We start from the raw sequence: 20,629 nt of genomic DNA, 5'->3' as shown, positions 1-20,629 counted from the left end.
GGTAAGTTAGTTGACAATTGCAATTAATGTTGAAAATGGTCTTCATTTTGACATTCTGGTTTTACCTAGAGAATCAACTGACAACTATTCCATTGATAATCTGGGGTATAATATCAGCTAAAGTTCCCATTTAAAATGTTTTGTACAATCATATTTTCTAATATTTTGTTTTAGACTTACTATCTTTATGTTTTAATATATTTTACAAAATCTTAATATAATAGTTCATGTTCACACTTAGAAGAACTGGCCTGCTTTTGACCTCCATGGCTGAAGATGAATTACTAAGCACTTAGAGTGCTCAAAGTATTCATAAAGGAGACGACATAAGAAAGGCAAGAAGCCATTCACTGTATGTATTTCCTAAGGGATCAAAGTTCAATAGCAATGAGAACCAGAGTCACTCCATTCCAGTATGTCTAACTCTAATGATCTTAGAATGACCTTGGTCATGTCAATTTTCATTCAAGAAATAGTTACCAAGGCATTCAGCTGGCTCTGGGACTGCCAGGGCCCAACATCAAAGCTCTCCCACCAGACAGAAAGTTCTAGGTATTAAGCAAAATATGGCTAGCAATCTATATAAAATGAAACCATAATAAATGCTCAAAGATACAGGGAGCATGCATTCAATCAGGAAAGAGGTCCCTGAAAAAATGATGATTAACCAGAAAAGAAAGGATGGAAACATATTCTATGAAGAGGGAACAGCCAGTGCAAAAGGACCAGGGTAAGAGGGACTGACAAAAGGCCAGGATGTTTAGAGCAGCAAGAAGGAAGTGGAGGTGGCTCGGCCATGTTACTCATTAAAGACCAGGCAGAGGCTAGTGGACCAATTACCAGAGGGTGCCAGTGGAATATTTTGAGGTGGATTAGCTTAGAGGATGTGCATTTTACAAAATTACTGTAGTCACTGTGTAGGGACCAGATTGGAAGGCAGCAATCCAGCAGTCTAGATGCATCTCCATATGAGATGGCCGATTGGACAAGAGTAGTAAGTGCAGTGTTGAAGAATCATGGAAAAGTTGGGTAGTAAAAATCCTAAGGACAATGTAACCAACTGATCATGGGAAGATAAGGAAGAAGGTAGGTTTCTGGCTGGAGAACTGGGTAGACAATGGTGTTCTTCAGTGACAATGAGAATTAAAAAGAGGACCATTTGGGGAGAAAAGTGTTGGCTTCTAAGTCTTGAATAAGAATCTCCAACCATTAAGTCTCCTTCAAAGCAATAGGTAGTTCTACTTGAGTAAATCATCTGGATGTGGATTCTTGCCATGGTGTTTTGATACACTGGCCTGTCAGCTCTGAAACTTTTACTTTAAATCGGGCTTGTGAAGAAGCTGAAATGAATTTAGGGGCCCTGCCTAAAATAATGAATTCTCCCACCAAATCACTGCTGTATAAAATCTGACACACAGAATGATGCTGGGAAAGGCACTTTTCAAAAAGGCCAAAGCCCTAAGGTAGCACTGCCCAAGCAGGTTTGTCAACACGTAATAATGTTTTCTTGATGGCAGAATAAAATCAAGGGGAGGAAGCCCCACAGTTGATAAATTGTAAATTGTAGTTGCATTTTGTCTATACTTGCCTTCGTAGTTTTGACTTTATTGCCACTGCTACAGGACCAACCTGAGTAATCTGGCAGCACTTTACAATCCTCTCCTTCCAAACATGGATTCATGTGACACCACCATTTCTGAATCACAATGGAAGCTGGAAAACAAAGGCCAAATAATATTTGTGACACTGTTTCTTCCTCCAAAGATGGACAAAATAAAACTCAATACAGAGTAGTACACTGAGTTCGAAGATTGCTATTAAATTTACTGTTAGTAAATTTCAGGAATCTCATCAGGCATATACTCTACAAAATATTTCTTTTTTATTAAAAAATTTAAAAGCAACAGATGTTGGTGACAACACAGAGAAAAGGGAATGCTTATACACTGTTGGTGTGAAGGCAAGTTAGTACAACCTCTATGGGAAACAGTATGGAGATTTCTCAAATAACTAAAAATCAAACAACCATTCAATCCAGCAATCCCACCCCCGGCTATCTCCCCAAAGGAAAAGAGACTGTTATATCAAAAAGACACCTGCACTCATGTTTATCGCAGCACTAGTAATATAAATAGCAAAGTCATGGAATCAACATGTGTCTATCAGTGGAAGACTGGATAAAGAAAATGTGGTATAGATACACTATCAAATACTACTCAGCCACAGAAGAGAATGAAATCCTGTCTTTTACAGCAACATGGATGGAACCGGAGGTTATTATCTTAAGTGAAATAACCCAGAAACAAAGTCAAAGTCAAAAGTCAGTCATTTTCACTTATAAACAAGAGCTGAATAATGTGTACACAGAGACACAGTCATGGAACAACAAATTGGAAACTTGGAAGGGTGGGAAGGACGAGAAGTTACTTAAGGGATACAAGGTACACTATTTGGATGATGGCTACACTAAAAGCCCAGACTTCACCACTATGTACCCTTAAGTTTATACAAATAAAAAATAGATCACTTTTGCAGTGGACTGCCCAACTGTAAAATAGAGCTGGTGAGATCTCAGGCTTTGTGGTGGGCTTGCCTGGGTTTGAATCTGACTGTGCCATCCTCTAGATTAGACTAGTTCTCGGACTTCTCTGTCAGTTTTTTCATTTGAAAAGTAGATCCTCACCCTAGGATATTAAGAGGATAAAGTTAATCCATGTGTGAAAGTCTTTGCTGACTTTGAGCCAGTCACAATAGTCTTAGAAAATGTTAGCTGTTATTATGGTCATCATCTTTAATTGCAGGTTACAATGGTATTGCAACTGGTTCTTATGTTTGATGGTCTCTGTTAATAGCAAAAACTAAAAGCACTAAAAATTTCCATCATACATGGTGTTCATCTCTCCATGCCATTCTAGTGAGTGGCCAGCAACCACTTAAAGTCAATTACAAAAAGCCATAGGAAAGTTGGAGGACATGGCATTCCTTCACCATTTCATATGGCTGTTGGTCATTTGTATGTCTTCCTTGGAAAAATATCAATTCAGTTCTTTTTCCTACTTTTTAATTAGGGTATTAATTTTTGGCAATTGAGCAGGTGGGTTTCTTTTATATTTTGGATCTTAACTCCTTATCAGATATATGACTTGCAAGTATTTTCTCCCATTCTGTAGGCTGCTTTTCCATTTGATGTAGTCCCAATTGTTTATTTTTGCTTTTGTTGCCTGTACTTTTGGTGTCATAACCAAAATATTGCAAAGACCAATATCAAGGACCTTTTCTCCTATGTTTTCTTCTAGAAGTTTCATTGTTTCATTTCATAGATTACATCCTTTTCAAGTTAACTTTTCTGTATGGTTTAAGTCACAGGTCTAACTTCATTCTTTTGCATGGGAATGTCTAATTTTCTTCCCAGTACCCTTTATTAAAGAGACTATCCTTTCCCCATTGTGTAGTCTTATCATCCTGTCAAAGACTAGTTGAGTATAAATGCATGGATTTATTTCTGAGTTGTCTATTCTGTTCCATGGGTCTGCGTGTCTATTTTTATACCAGTGCCATACTGTTTTGATAACTATAGCTTTGTAATATAATTTGAATCGGGGCTGTGTGCCTCCAACTCTGTTTTTCTTTTTCAAAACTGCATTAGCTACTTGGGGTCTTTTGTGGTTCTATATGAATTTTAGGACTGCTTTTCTCTCTTTGTGGAAAATTATGTTGGAATTTTGTTAGGGATTGTATCCGTAGATTGCTTTGGAGAGTATAGACATTTTAACAATATTTCTCCAATCCATGAACACAGGATATTGTTCCATTTCTTTCATTAATGTCTTACAGTTTTTAGTGTACAGATTTTTTTACCTCCTTGGTTAAATTGATTCTTAAGTATTTTTATTCTTTTTGATGCTATTATAAAAATAGGATCATTGCCTTAATTTCTTGGATAGTTCATTGTTAGAAAAATGCAACTGAGTTTTGGATGTTGATTTTGTATTCTGCAGCTTTACTGAATTTATTAGTACCTGGTATTTAAAGAAGAACTAGGCTGTGCGCAGTGGCTCATGCCAGTAATCCCAGCACTTTGGAAGGCCGAGGCAGGTAGATCATGAAGTCAGGAGATCAAGACCATCCTGGCTAACAAGGTAAAACCCCATCTCTACTAAAAATAAAAAAAAAAAAAAAAAAAAAAATTAGCCAGGTGTGGTGGCAGGCACCTGTAGTCCCAGCTACTTGGGAGGCTGAGGCAGGAGAATGGTGTGAACCTGGGAGGTGGAGCTTGCAGTGAGCCAAGAACACACCACTGCACTCCAGCCTGGGCAACAGAGCTAGACTATCTTAAAAAAAAAAGAACTAACACTCCACTTTCTCTTCCAAAGAATCAAAGAAGAGAGAACACTTCCAAACTCATTTAACAAGGCCCAGCATTACCTTCATACCAAAGCCAGATTAGGACACTAGAAGAAAAGAAAATTCTAGGCCAATATCCTTGATAAACGTAGATAAAAAATCCTCAACAAAACACTAGCAAACTGAACTGAACAGCACATTAAGAGGATCCTCCACTATGATCAAGTAGGGTTTAACCTTGGGCTGCATGAATGATTAAATGTAAGTAAATCAATAAATGTGACACACCACATTAACAGACTGAAGGATAAAAATCATCTGGTCATCTCCTGCAGAAAAATCATTTGACAAAATTCAACATCCCTTTATGATAAAACTCTTAACAAAGATAATTTTGTACTGAAGGAATGTACTTCAACATAATAAAGGCCATATATGACAAGACATGGATATCTACGCTCACCATTTTTATTCAATAGAATACCAAAAGTCTTAGAGCAAGCAGGCAAGAAAAAAATATAAAAGGCACTTAAATTAGGAAGAAGTTAAATTGTCTCTGCAGACAACGTGGTCATAATTATATATAGGAAGCCCTGAAGACTTTCCTGATAGATTTGACTCAAACTAGGCTGCCCGTGAAGTCAGAAACTCAAGTTCAAAGTTTTACAAATCCTAATAGCTACTTTTTATTGAGGGCCAGGCACCCTGCTAATTTCCTTCCTGTATTTTCTAATTTAAATGTCACTACAAACCTGAGGTTAAAAGACTACACATTAGGTACAGTGTATACTGCTCAGGTGAGGGGTGCACTAATATCTCAAATTACCACTAAAGAACTTACCTATGTAATAGAAGACCACTTGTTCCCCGAAAACTGTTGAAATAAAAAATATTTTCCTGTACTTCATAGAAATGAAAAAATTGAGGTCCAGGGGCATTAAGTGACTAGAGCAAGGTCACACAGTCTGAAAACAGTCAAACAAGCACTTGAAAAGAGGCAGTCTAATGCTAGAGCCCAAGTGCTAACACTTATATTCATACCTCCCTCCTTCCCTCACACATCTACTAGAAACAAATCCTTGTATGGAAGGAGGCAAGCCAGTACATTCAAACAGTTTCCCAAACACTATGTGGCATGATGAGAGCACAGGACAATTTCATTATCCATTGAATGGGCCAGACATTGTAGAATCTTCTCCATAAGTGGCCACATTGTCCCTGATTCTGGCCAAATATACTGAACTACTATCTAGTGATATCCATCAAAACAATTTGTGATCTCGAGTAACCACTTGCTATTTAAATCAGGCATTGCCAACGCCAAGAAAGGAATCTAGCCAAATTGGTTCTGTATTGTGCCAGAGATTGCCATGAAACTGGGATGGATGTACATAGCAGGTAAAGCCTAATAAAGTTATATTCTTGGCCAGGCATGATGCCTCACACCTGTAATCCTAGCACTTTGGAAGGCCTAGGCGGGCAGATCACTTGAGGTCAAGAGTTTGAGACCAGCCTGGCCAAAGTGGTAAAATCCCGCCTCTACTAAAAATGTAAAAATTCACTGGGCATGGTGGCGTACACCTGTAGTTCCAGTTACTCAGGAGGCTGAGGCCGAAGAATCACTTGAGCCTGGGAGGCGGAGGTTGCAGTGAGTCGAGATTGCGCCACTGTACTCCAGCCTGGGTGACGGAGCAAGACTCTGTCTCAAAAAAAAAAAAAAAGTTATATTTTTTGCAGCCTCAAATATCATAACAGTTTCCTCTTGCAACTTCATGGAGCTGTGTGACTTTCAAAGCACTTTTACTTACTGTTCCTCTTTTGATTGTCCCAACAACCTTCAGAAACCAGAAAAGGGAGCCAGATAGTGCCACAAATAAAAACTAGGGCTTCCCTCAGAGTTAGTAAAGGGGCGGAGGGTGGTACTAGAATCTAGAATTTCTTCTTCCTTATCCAGTAGTCTTTCTACTGTATCACAATTTACAATCATATTTTAGATTAGGAAGTACTACACAGAGTTTTACTATACTCATAGTGTTGACCATTCATTCTTGTCTGAATACCATGGATTGGTTCCAAGTGGATATAAAAATAAATAAGAGATGGTCCCCAGCCCTCAATTTAAAATACCATCTGCAGGACTAGAAAAGTTACATAAATGTTGACAGAGCTTAGTTGTATTTACATAGAATTAGAGCTGAATTTAAAATACTTTGTCTTCAAAACTCTTCCTTAGACTAACTTTCTTCCACTCAGGAGTGAGAACCCATGTACTCTGGAAAGGTATCAGAGCTTCATGAAAGATTCAAAAGCAGTCTTGACAGGTGGCCAGAGGTCCACAACTGAAGACACGAGCAACAGTGATGGTTCCACCTGGAAGCCAGCAGACGCGAGTGGCTGAAGTGAGAGATCGTCAGGGAAGCCCTGGACGCTCAGATTAGGAGGGTGTCTGGGAAGGAACTATTAGGGGCTCTCGAGGAAAATTCAAGATTAGACTTGGGTCTCTCAGCAGCAGGGAGCCAGGGAAGGAGTCTGAGCCAAGTAGTGCAACAAGGTAGAGAAAACTGGGTGCCAGAAGAGTTTGAGAAGAACGAACTCTAAAACAGAAGAGCAACTGAGGTGGGAGTGAAGTGAGAAATTGCGGAATAAATTCCCTGCAGAGAAAGAGAATAAATCAGATAATCTCAACCTTTCAGCAGAGAAATGCCAGCCAGCACTTACTTACTGAACCCATGGGGACACAAGGTACTTCCGATGCCAAAACCTAGAAAAGGAGCTGGAGGGGGGGAATAAAAATGACAGATCCGGAAATATGTCACAGAAAAATATGCCACTTCTTAACTACAGAAAAAAAATCAGCATTTACCTAGTGTTTAGGGATTTGAATTTAAAAATTTTAAAAGGAAGCATGGAAGACCAAGACAAAACTCTTATGAGATTATCTACCAGGTTTTCCATTTAATTGGAAAATATGGAGTGATGCTTTCTTCTAAAAACAGATTTGCCTCAGACTCCTTAGAATAGCAAGCTGCCCTGAAATGTAAAGGAGTCCTATTTGCAAATATACATTTTCCTGTCTCACAGAATAATATATTGTGAGGTGCCCCTATTCATCAATGTGTTACCCATGATGGAGTTTCTTTGTGAAATGCTTTATGGCAAGTGCTCTCTCAGAAATGACAGACGTAAAAGGAAACACCACAATAATCAAAATACACATTGCAAATTCCGTTATGAGTTAAGGATTGACTAAGAAACTGATAGCAAAGGTAAGAACCCACTGAGGGCTCGACCTGACAGAGAATAGGGTGATTAAACAGCCAGGAAATGTAAGCTTCGAGTGCACCTTCGGCCTCACTAGCAGGGACAAAGGAATCAGAAGTAGGATTTTATTAAAGTTACTGGTGAGAACATCTGCCCACTTTACTGAGCCTTGTATCCACAGGAAAATAAGTTTGTAGGAGGCATAGATATTTTTTTCCTCTTAAAAAATATCATAATACACTTTAAATGAGAAAGTGTCTTGTCACTTCTATTTTTAAAATAAAATTCTTTTAAAAGCCCCAAGCTTCCTGACTTACGAAAACACATAATACCCCTATCTTCAAGCTGCCAACCTGTAATGAATTTCCAGTTTTATGCAGAAAGAAAGAAAGAAAAAATAAAAAGACAGTGAAACCCTCCCTGGTTTTGTGGTAGCAACTGGTATATTCTGTAATGCTGTTGTCGAGGTGAATATTTCATGTGATAATTAGCTGTTTTGCTTCTGGTACATTTTCCTTACTCTCTATTGTATAAAATGGGTTTTATTTTGTATCTCTTGTCCCAAATAAACATCACTCGGTTAAACAGAACACAATTATATATTTATACAGTTACTTAGATAAGCCAGACTTCAAATTATAACCAAGAACATGCTCACTTTTCATGAGTTGGACTCTTACTTGTTGATTTAGTTTAGCTGTATTTATTAAGTGTAAACTTCAGTGGATTAAAGGATGCAAAGTATTGCTCCTGGGTATGCCTGTGAGGGTGTTGCCAAAGGAGATTAACATTTGAGTTAGTAGACTAGGAAAGGCAGACCCACCCTTAATCTGGATGGGCACCATCTAATCAGCTGCCAGCACAGCTAGGATAAAAGCAGGAAGAGGAACGTGGAAGGGCTAGACTGGCTAAGTCTTCTGGCCTCCATCTTTCTCCTGTGCTGGATGCTTCCTGCCCTCAAACATTAGACTGTAAGCTCTTCAGCTCTTGGACTTACACCAGTGGTTTCCCAGGGGCTCTCAAGCCTTCAGCCATAGGCTGAAGGCTGCACTGTTGTCTTCCCTATTTTTGAGGTTTTGGCTTCCTTGCTCCTCAGCTTGCAGACAGCCAATTGTGGGAATTCACCTTGTTACTGTGTGAGTTAATACTCCTAATAAACTCCCCTCCATATATACATCTATCCTATTAGTCCAGTACCTCTAGAGAACCCTAATACACGTGGTGAAGGATATTCTAAAGAAAAGTATGTTTCTACTGCAACTATGAACAGAAAAATTAAGAAAACATCTTCCTAGAATATATGCCTTATAGAATATGCTCCAAGATTTTAACACTTTGTCTTCAGTTATTTCAATCCTCTGTGTTATTTAAAAATTAAGCCATTAACGTTTATATTTCTTGTTAAGAAGCCACACCAACTTGACGCAGTTAACAGGCATAAGAGCAGTAGTTACAGTACTATTTTTTTCAAGGACTCTTACTTGTTCACACATTCCGCAAATAACACAATATTGTTAGTTCCACAAAGTACACAGAGTACTGAGTCAGTGCATGAGTACACATACACTGATCTTTTGTGATCTAGGTTTGTCCTCTCTACTAAATACAGACCCACACAAGCATATCCACATATATTGGGGACCTCTAAGTCAGGGTTTCTAACCTTAACATTATTGACATTTGAACCTGGTTAATTATTTATCGTGGCGGTCAATCCTGTGCATTGTAAGATGTAAGGCAGAACTTCCGGCCTCTACATGCTAGACACCAGTAGCACCCTCTCCCAGCTGTCTTGAGACAATGTCAAATATCCCCAAGGGGGCAAAATCGCCCCTGGTTGAGAAACATGGATTTACAGTTTAAAGGCATACTAACTCAAAATGAGAGGTTGTGCTAGTTCATCAGACCTGCTCAAAGCTCGGACTTATGAAAATAATTCTAATCCATCATAAACACCATGCCACCTCTATTTTATGTCTTCCTCCCTGCCCTTACCATGGGCGATTCCATGAATCTAAAGTTTTTGCATACCCACTTGTGAGTTTTTTCTCTCTCTCTCTCTCAAACACACACACTGATATGGTTTGGCTATGCCCCCCACCCAAATCTCATCTTGAATTGTAGCTCATACAAGCCCCATGTTTCATGGGAGGAGCTGGTGCAAGGTATTTGAATCATGGGGGTGGGTTTTTTTCTTCCCCGTGCTGTTCTTGTAATAGTGAATAAATCTCAGAAGATCTGATGGTTTTATAAAGGGCGGTTCCCCTGCACACACTGTCCTGCCTGCTGCCATGTAAGACATGCCGTTGTTCCTCCTTCACCTTACACCATGATTGTGAGGCCTCCCCAGCCACGTGGAACTGTGAGTCCATTAAACCTCTTTTGCTTTATAAATTACCCATTCTCGGGTATGTCTTTATTAGCAGTGTGAGAACAGACTAGTACACACACATGCATGCACACACACACAAATCCTGACAGACTGTGAGCTCACCATGAAACCTATGCTGACGAGGTGACCTGCCAAATTTAGGCATCACATTTTTCCTTATCAGGAATCTTACAGTACTTTATAGAAACTTTGTTCATAACACTTCATATTCTTTCTTATTGGCACACTCTCTTAAAATGCAAATTCCCAGAAGGCAGGAATTAAATCCTAAAATTTGACTTATTCTAAGGCCTCACATATCAAGGCTTCTGTTTACCTTTCCAGTTTTGTTTTCTACTGTTTCCAAGCCAGACCAAGCTACTTCTAGTTCCCGAGTTAGCCCCACTCACATGCTTTGTGCTGCCTCGTTGCCTAACTCCCTCCACCATCAAATCCTTCTACCTACTAAATTCAGACCCATTGCTTCTCAAGGGGCAGCATCCCTGACCACCTCTCTGTTCTCCTTTTGAGTCCTTCATTAATAAAAGTTTGTTTCTCTGAACTAGTAAACTCAGAGTTCCTTGAAACCAGAACCTGAGTCTCCTTATCATACTTCCATCTGGCATGTAGGACAGGTCAGAAACAAAGGTGCCAAATTAAAACGATGAATGAACCAACATATACAACATACATATCCTCCGAACTCCCAAAGTGTTTTGGTAAAATCCTCTCTCTCTGTCATTCACCTGTCTGCACTGAGAAAAATATCTTTTAAGTGGAAGGAGAACATGCCCAATAAAAAAATCCCAATGAAAACACATTGTAAAGACAGACCCTATGCCTCATCACACAGCCCATAAAGCCATGAAAGTTGTCTGCAGTCCAAACAGTAACTCTCCTTCTTAACTAAATGAATTCTGACGTCTTGAAAAAGTGGGCTGGGTGCAGTGGCTCACGCCTGTAATCCCAGCACTGTGGGAAGCTGAGGCAGGCAGATCATGAGGTCAGGAGATCGAGACCATTCTGGCTAACATGGTGAAACCCTGTTTCTACTAAAAATACAAAAAATTAGCCAGGCATGGTGGCACACACCTGTAGTCCCAGCTGCTCAGGAGACTGAGACAGGAGAATTGCTTGAACCCAGGAGGCAGAGTTTGCAGTCAGCAAAGATCGTGCCACTGCACTCCAGCGTGGGCGACAAAGCGAGACTCTGTCTCAAAAAAAAAAAAAAAAAAGTGATGGGGTATCAAAAAAGTTTTTAAATAGCTTTGAAAAGTAACTGCTTTCTATTTCCGAGCTTTTGTTTTATTAATCATTTAAACCCAATATTTAGAAACCATTCGTTTTGACAAAATAAACTTCCTTGTACTACACGTGTCTCATTTTATCATAAAACCATTCAGCATCATCTCTTTAGAGCAGTATTTTGATAAAACAGACCTGTATATGCCCGCCGAAGATTCAAAAAGAAGAATGCTTAACAGCTGAATAGCTGTCTGTTTTAGGATCCAAGTAACCACAGACTTACAATCAAATAATTCCCTGTCCCATCTCCCAAATCCCCAATGTATATTAAAGACCCACTTCAATAACTCAGGGGAGGTTTCATAAGTTAATTATAACAAAGTTTGGTAGAAGGGGAACAGCTAATTATTTTCCCTGTTTATATAATATAATCTATGGTTTTACAGAAAAGCAATGAAAACACTAGATAAGTATCTGTGGTGTGGATTAACAGAAATGCAAAAGGATATTCCAATTCCTACATCAGCATTAATTAGTGCCCCATGCCAACATCTTCTTGCCTTTGTTTTAATTTAAATGTAAATTTAGGTGAATTTTATATTTTAGATCCTTTCTATTCTTATTGACAAATAAGATAAGAGGAACATATCAGCAGAGGATAGGTCTTCTCCACATGCCAATTAAGGGCATGATACTGCATAATTATTATAGGATAAAGATTAAGCAGGTAAAGCTAAAAAGCCCTAATGGAAACATATTCAGATAAGGAAGAAATCAAAGAGAGATGAAATCAGACATACATCCCAACCAAAGCTTAAACTTCCTGCACTTCTCAGTGACTTTGATCTAATAAACATTTATTGAACACCGACTGTTTGCCAGACAATGTTAGGTACAGGAGACATAGGCTGCAAGACCCAATCTCACCTTTCAGGGTGTTGGTACTTTCTGACCACAAATTTTACACACAAGTTACATGTTTACATCAAGCATAACCTGCACTGTCCAATGTGAAGCTTTGAGCCACAAGTCCCTATTAAATCTAAATTTACACTGGCCACATTTCAAATGCTCCATAGCCATGGGTGGCTAATGGCTACTAGCCACACTGGACATATACATCATCACATATAGATACAGGTATCTATCTACACAGGTTATCTCCATAAATATATATAGAGGGAACATGTGCATCATCACAGAAAGTTCTAGAAGACAGCATATACAATATACGCTGCATAGACTCTGCTCAGATGCTCCATGATTGGTCCATATCACACTTCCTATGACACTAGGGAAACCATTTAGTTAACCTGCAAGTCTGTTTTGCCATAAACACAACCAAAATGTCCATCAATAAAGGAATAGTGACCAGGTGTAATGGCTCACAACTGTAATCCCAACACTTTGGGAGGCCGAGGTAGGAGGACTGCTTGAGCCCAAGAGTTCAAGGCAGCAGTGAGTTATGATCATGCCACTGCACTCCAACCTAGATGACAGAGCAAGACCCTATAATTTTTAAAAAGGAAGAAGAATGGCTAAATAATTATGGCCTATCCATACATGGAATGCTATGGAGCAATTGAAAACACCCAGTTAGATCAATACATACCAGCACACAAAGATTTCTGCAACTTAATACTGATAGGAATAAAGCAGGATGAGTGTAATATCCAATGTGATAGCATTTGTGTAAAACATACATTCATATTGAAATCTACCACTGTTTCCTACAACCCTAGCTCCAAATACACAAATATACAGAAATATATTGACCAAACAGATAAATGTAGTTACTTCTAGGGTGGTGGCCAAAGGGGATTTGCCCATACATAAAATTTAAAACAAGATAGTCTAGGGTAAGGTATTCATATTTTCTTTACTAAGATACTAATAGTCATCACTGCCCTATCAGTACTTTTTAGGTACTAATAAAAGTGCTTTGAATATTGTAAAACATTATTCTGGGTTAGACAGAATATAAAAAGAGTTTGTTAGAAGACATTTAAGGCCTACAGAGGCAAGCAAACACATTGCCTGTAGAGAACAATCTGTGATTACCAAAGTCCATTCTCCACTGTACTAAAACTTCTTCATGGGCCAGCCAATGGGGAAAGATGAAAGTAAGAGACCATGTCCCTGTCCACAAACTGTTTACATACTAACTGGAAGGCATACGTTTTTACAATAACATGGGCTGAATGTCATGAACTGGAAATCCAAGTTGATGCAAGAACTTACAAGAGATTTGAAAGGAGAATAAGAAGAATTAAGCAGACCAGGTGTGTTTTATGGGGAGGAGGGCAATGGATGTAAATTAGTAATGTGCAGAAATGAAAAGAAATGGGAAGAACTCTGGATTGCCTGGGGTAGAGTACTTGAAAGAGAACTGAGACACAGATCTTGCAGGGCTCTGCAAGCCATGGTAAAGAACTTAGAGTTTATCTTAAAGACAGTGGGAAGACACTAAAGTGTGGTCTTCGGTGTGGGAGTGACATAAGTCATTCTGTTTGTGTAGATCATTCTGGCTACAGGACTGAAAGTGGAAGCAGAGATGTGGTACACTCAGCAAGATCTAAGGGCGACCCCTAGACTGTGGAGGTAGCAGTGGGGATGGAGAAAAGTGGGCTGATTTGAGAGACAGCCAGGAGAAAGAATGGTTGTGATTTGGATTCAATTAATAGAGATGATAAATACATTAGACTTCCCCAGCTGGAGGTGTAGAAACTCCATGTATTTCTTAAAAGAAATTTAAAAGTGCCATTTTTTTAATGTTAAAGATCTTCATCTTTTTTTATAGGTTCACAATCCTTTATCAATAATCCCCAAATCCAAAAGCTCTGGAAATTGAAAGGTTTTCTGTAAGATGACAGCAAACCAGACTTGAATTAACAAGTTCTTTATCCAGCCTTATCCCATCTTGCATGAATATTTGCACATTTCACTGCAGATATAGTAATATTTCTATGATTATGGGGGGCAAGTGGAGAGTACATTAGGTCTGTAGGTAATAGATGGTATATGTGCTATGTTACTCACAAGAAATATGAGCAAATTCTGAATTCAGCAACACATTTGGCCCCCAAAGTTTCTGATAAAGAACTATAGGTGGAAATTTTCCACTTTCACTTTCCTGCTTTAAAGGTGGCTGAGATGGTGCTGATACATATATACCACTGTAACCACACAGCCCATATAGTTGTGTATGTCTATGTGTGTGTTTGGTAGGGGGAATGGGATGCAGGTAAATCAGCCGTTCTTGTTCACTGTGCAATATGATCTGGAGTTAAGAATGTGTGTGTGTTTTAACTGCTGACCTTTAGACATGCATCAAATGAGACTGGAAATGTTCATTTTCAGGGAGGTTTGTGACACTGCAGAGCAACTGATACAGACTAACCCCGTGTATCTGTTCCCCTGGGGACTGACACTTGTTTCTAACATGGCGTCTGCTGGAAGACGTCAGGGGTATCAAAAGAAATCAATCCCAGGTTTCCATCTACAACCATCGGCACAGCACTGTGCTAGGGGATCTAGAGATTACAAATGAATGATACATGATTCCAAACTATTCCCAGGGAAGTTGTTCCAAAGAGAATGTCCTATAAATGTTTGTTAAAATGATAAACTAGAAATAAGAGAGTGGATACTAATCTATGACACCAAGCATGAAGTGAGAAAGTCATGCTGCTAATTTTGAGTACAGAGTATCTAAGAGGTGGGAGAACAGGGCACCTGTGGAAACAATTGCTTTGGTGAGTGAGATTTGGAGACAGGTGGGCAAAAGGAATTGAAGCACGTCTTCCCAATTGCCCTATAATACAACTCCCCATTGGTACCCCTTGAGGGACATTATTGAAGACTTACCTTACCATCAAGACATTTTTGGAGTTGTATTTATGTTCACTTTGGATTGACACTGATCTCAAAGCAACCCTAGGTTTCTTTGGGTTGCAAAGGCAGCAAAGTAGAGAAATTCCTGGTGGGTTTTGACCTTTTTGAAATATCAGCGATACTGACCAGAGAAGTCTTACCTTCAACGCAAGAAGGTTGAGCCCGAGTTGTACCGGCCACCTGTCCTGGGAAGCAAGAGCACTTGACCGTTTGTGACCGCTCTTCTATGCGGTTCTTATTGCAGCACCTGTGCACGGCGACCACCTCACAGGTACCCTGCTTGATTTGGTGGTGACCTAGTAGGTAATGGGGGGAGAAAAACAAACCCAGTGCTGTTAGAAGGAAATGACAGCACCAAAACCAGAACGATGCTATGATGACATTTTCCAACTTCCTGTGCTATGCTTATGAGTCTTTTTATAACATTTTATTTTGATAACATGTCATTTCAAATTTATATAAAGGTGATGAGAAGAATGGAAAAAGCTTCTGTGAACCTGTGGTAGGCAGAAATGAGGCCTCCAGGATCATCAACCCCTGGGGCCACACTCATGGTTATGTCATATTAATTACATGACAAAGGAGATTTTGCAGATGTGACTGAGATTAATTGATTTTTTTGTTTTTTTGAGAGGGAGTCTCAGTCTGTCACTGAGATTGGAGTGCAGTGGCGTGATCTCGGCTCATTGCAACCTCCACCTCCTGGGTTCAAGCAATTTTCCTGCCTCAGCCTCCCGAGTAGCTGGGATTACAGGTGTGTGCCACCATGCCCGGCTAATTTTTGTATTTTTAGTAGAGACAGGGTTTCACAATGTTGGCCAGGCTGGTCTCGAACTTCTGACCTCAAGTGATCTGCCTGCCTTGGCCTCCCAAAGTGCTGGGATTACAGGCGTGAGCCACCATGACTGGCCAACTGGTTGATTTTAAGAGAGGGAGCGTAGCCTGGATTATCCAGATCGGGCCATTCAGGGCTCAAATGAGCCCTGGAAAGCAGACAGATGAAGAGCTCCAGGTGCCATTGCTGGCTTGAAGATGGAGGAGCCACATGTCAAGGAAATGGAGATCTCAGTCCTACAACCTCAAGAAATGCCAATAACCAGAGTGAGCCTGGATGCTGATTCTTCCCCAGAGCCTCTCCATAAAGGAATGCAGCCTGCTGATACTTTGAATTTAACCGGATGGTGAGATGCTGGGCAGAGATTCCAGCCAGGCAGTGCTAGACTTCCAACCTGCAGTAACATGGTGCTAAATGTGTGGTACTTTGTTATTAGTTGGCAATTGCTGCTGTAACAGACTTCACCCAGGTTCACCAGCTAGTATGTGGCCCCATTTGCTTTATCATTCACTCTCTCATGTTTTTCTAAGCCATTTGAGAGTAAATTTCAGACATGATGCTCCTTTACCCCTAACTACTTCACTGTGTATTTTCTAAAAACAAAGACATAAGGTTACATAATGATTAAAGATAGAAAATTTTACATGACACAATGCTACTATGTAATGTACAATCTATATTCAAATTTTGCCAATATCCCAATAATGCCTTTTATAGCTATTTTCCCCCTGCTCAGAGTCCAACCAAGGTGCATGCATTGCATTCAATTGTCACATTTCATTAGCCTCCTTTATTCAGGAACTCCTTCTCAGTCTTTCTTTCTTGACCTTGACATTTTTCAAGAGTTATATGCCAATTATTTTGCAGAATGTCTCTCAGTTTGGATTTGTGTGATGCTTCCTCTTGATTAGATTCAAGCAATGCATCTTTAGCAGATTGTCCCAGAAGTGATTCTATATTCTTAGTGCATCATATCAGGAAACACCCAACGTCCTTTCATCCCATTATCGGTGCTTACCTTTAATTAAATGGTGAGGATGGTATCTGTCAGGCTTCTCCATTGTAAAGGTATTATTTTTCCCTTTATGTTAGTAAGCATTTTGAGGGAGATATATTAGTGAGACTATGAATATATCCCATTCTTTATCAAACTTACACCTACTAGTTTTAGTATCCATTGATGATTTCCACCTGAATCAATTATCAATATGATAGTTATAAGACTGATTCTATGTTAATGTTCAAATCATCCCAGATCTGGGCAGGAGGAGACCCTTCCAATTGTCCCAGATCTAGGCAGGAGGAGCTGTGACATATTCTCATATTCTTTGAGAACTTACTAACCTTCTGACCCTCAAGAAGTTCCAGACTTACCTGGTATTTTCCCTGCCCCCATAATTTCTTCAAGAATCCTTGATTACTTTTCATGGGGCATCAGACTTAGAAACCTGAATCTCAATATGTAGGTTTACTCATCACAATTAGGGAGTGACTCAGGCCCTTTCAGCAAATAGGTCAAGGAAGTTTGTGTGCAGGTACAGCATAAGTACACACTGACATCTCCGATTCCAATCTAGCACCACAGTTTCTTGCTACTCTCCCATCACCAACCACCTGAATTCCATCATCCTATGATAAAGTAGTTTCTGTATTGCATATGTACTTAAGGGTAATTTACATTGGAATCCATTTATCAGTTAGGAGTCTTTTGTTAGAACAACAGAAACTGATTTGAGCTAACTTAATGCAAAGAGACTTTACTGGAAGATCAGGAGTTTGTAGAACGAAGAGTGAGTGTAGCTAACCATAAGTGGAACTACTCTCATGGCTCGACCTGAATGAGTAATTCTACTCAATCTGTCATGCTGCTCCACACGTCAGTTCTAGGAAAGGGTGCACCTGACTGGCCTGACTTAGGTCACATGTCAACTGTGGCAGCCACCCTCTAAGATGCTCCCTTGTCATCCCCACCACCAAGTATTCACAGGTTTGTGCAGTCCCTTCCCACATGGTACCAGGGTTGGTCTATTTGAGCAAAAGCATGCAGCAGATGTGCTGGTTTGTCCAAAATTAGGTGGCTGTCATCTCCAGGCCCTCAGATCACTCACTCCGGGGAAACCCTGGCATGAGCAGCCCTACAGACAGGCCTAGGTGGTGAGAAACTGAAGTGTCCTGACAACAGCCGTGTCAGTAAACTTGCAAACAGACCCCTTGCGCAGGCCCCTCCCACATTAAACCAGAGTTACTCGGTCTGTGTGACAACAGCATACCACAGCAGAAGCGATGGCTTGCCATGTACACGATTAGGTGATAAGACAATGGCATGCTCACTCACGTGTTCATCTGTTCTGGGGAAACCATGTTGTGAGCAGCCCTAGGTAGAGGCCCACATAGCCAGGAACTACAGTCTACTGCCATTGGTCACATGGGTAAGTGTGGAAGTGGATCCTACAGCCCAGCCAACAGCATAACTACACTCTCATGGGAAATCCTGAGCCAGAACCACCCAGCTAAGCCACTGCCAGATTCCTGATGCTCAGAAGCTGTGTGTGAGATAATAATGTCTGTTGATTGTTTCAGGTTTTCAAGATTTGGGGTAATTTGTTACACAGCAGTAGATAACTAATACACCAACTCTGGCTATACCAGGCTGGAGGGACTTACCTTTGCTCTGATAAAAATAACATAAACAAGATTGTAGAGGTTCTGTTCAGAAATTATTAACGAAAGACAACTTTTTCAAGTACCCTCAAGTGTGCTCATGATTTTCAGATACATCCATTTACATAGAAACTGTTATGTGAATTGTAAGCAATTTCATCTACTCATTAAAAGATGTCTCCCCGAGGATTCCCACTGGTGAATGCTTTGCTTAGTTTCTGTTGATGCATGTGTTTCAAAATAAAACCAATTTCAAAATATTCCATGATTCAGACTTTTTATCCATAAAGACAGGCTTTCCAAACAATAACCTCTATATTATTCTGAATGTTTTCTGGACTAACCTTGTCACGCCATCTTCAATGTTGATGGCAGGAAAATTCAATTACCGGTGAGAACAAACGCTAAGGCAGACAGAACCAGTACCCAGAGAATCAAACTACCAGCAAGAGAGAAAGTTTTCAATCTACTACTTAAGAAAGCATGAATATGGAGAAGTGATTAAAATGATAAACCTAATTAAATGTTCATAACAAGAGCATTGATTTCCCCATAGGTAGTTGCATACAACTGTAAAATTAAATAAATAGTAATTATAATGTCAGTAAAATACTATGAAACTTTAGCACTGAGTGAGCAGAAAAGTAAGGACTGGGAAAGGTTGGAAGGGAGATCCTGTCTTTGGTTCCAATTGCAAATCAGCAACTTTCAGTCAAACATTCCCTGGCAGCTAATGACTAGCTGTGAGCAGGGGCCAGGAGGAATCATTCACAGTTATCTCTCAGGAAATGTCCTCCCATTCATCACTGTCTCAATCTGCTTGGGCTGCCATAACAAAATACCATAGACTTGGTGGCCTAAACAACAGAAATGTATTTTCTCACAGTTCTGGAGACTGGGAGTCTAAACTTAAGATGTCAGCCTGTACAGTTCTTGGTGAGAGCTCTCTTCCTGGCTTGAGACAGTCACCTTCTTGCTGTATCCTCACATGGAGAACAGAAGCTCTGGTGTCTCTTCCTCTTTCTATAAGGACACCAGTCCTGTCAGATTAGGGCCATGCCCTTAAATGACCTCATTTACTCTTTATTTCCACCTCACAGGCCCTCTCTCCAAATATAATCACATTTGGGGTTAGGACTTCAGCATACGAATGTTGAAAGGATACTGACATTCAGTCCATAACAAACCATCATGCCTTGGTTAGATTACTAAATGACCCTTGAGTCTGTAATGAAAGCAGTTTTAAACTCCACTAAGAAAATGAAAAATATGTGTGTCAGTAACTTCTTGGAGCAGTTAAGAAACGATCTGGACGTTCAGTAATGCTATGATTTACTTAGAACTCTGTTGCTATATAACCATCCACAAGTACAAATGGATTATTTTCCAATCAAACTTAGGACTGGGCCACACTGCCCTGAATTATCAGCTTGCCTGAACCAGAATTTTAATTATTTATACAGCACCAACTATTGTACTTCACTGATTTTAAAATACATATTTTTTTCACCTTTTAACACATCAGGAGGTGACATAACTAATAGCACCTTATAATTATAATTGGCACTGCTTTTCCTTCTTAGGAATACACACAAAAGTGGTATATCTCACAACTGATGGCATCTTAGATTTGATAAAACACAGGTTTTAGGTACTGTTTGAATTTTTTTTTAAAACAAATATCATCCTGCACAATCTTATAAAAATGCTATGGGGTAGGTATTATTTTTCACTCTGATTTTATCTTTAAGAAAATGTACAGAAATTAACTAATTCACCCAGGACCTCATAACTAGAGATTGAGAAGTGGTGAGACTCAAACCCAAAGATGGAGGAAAGGTTCCCCTCTTGCTTTATTGCTTGTATTTTACCAGGTAGAGCCAAAAATGGCATCTCTACCTCAGCAAGTCATGGGACATAGCTCAGTTTCCCACTGACAACATCTTTTTCTATTGGATGACAGTGTTTGTGTGGTTCCATGCAGTCTTTTTAGGAATTTGTGTATTGGTGACAGTGGA

General features: G+C 39.7%; 1 protein-coding gene across 1 annotated transcript in view; it reads right to left on the bottom strand.

The window, feature by feature from the left end:
• Nucleotides 1-1,046: 1,046 nt before the first annotated feature.
• TAFA4 (TAFA chemokine like family member 4) overlaps nt 1,047-20,629 on the bottom strand; it is a 185,226-nt gene continuing 165,643 nt past the window's right edge. Inside the window, exons 4-5 of the mRNA XM_021934243.2 lie at nt 15,256-15,411; nt 1,047-1,713 (exon numbers count right to left, since the gene is read on the bottom strand). Of these exons, the coding sequence (XP_021789935.1) occupies nt 1,487-1,713; nt 15,256-15,411 (383 nt within the window). The 3' untranslated portion in view covers nt 1,047-1,486. The remainder of the gene's footprint in view (nt 1,714-15,255; nt 15,412-20,629) is intronic.

The sequence above is a fragment of the Papio anubis genome, chromosome 2 (genome assembly GCF_008728515.1).
Source record: "Papio anubis isolate 15944 chromosome 2, Panubis1.0, whole genome shotgun sequence".
NCBI lineage: Eukaryota > Metazoa > Chordata > Mammalia > Primates > Cercopithecidae > Papio > Papio anubis.
This window is presented reverse-complemented; position numbering and strand designations above follow the sequence as displayed.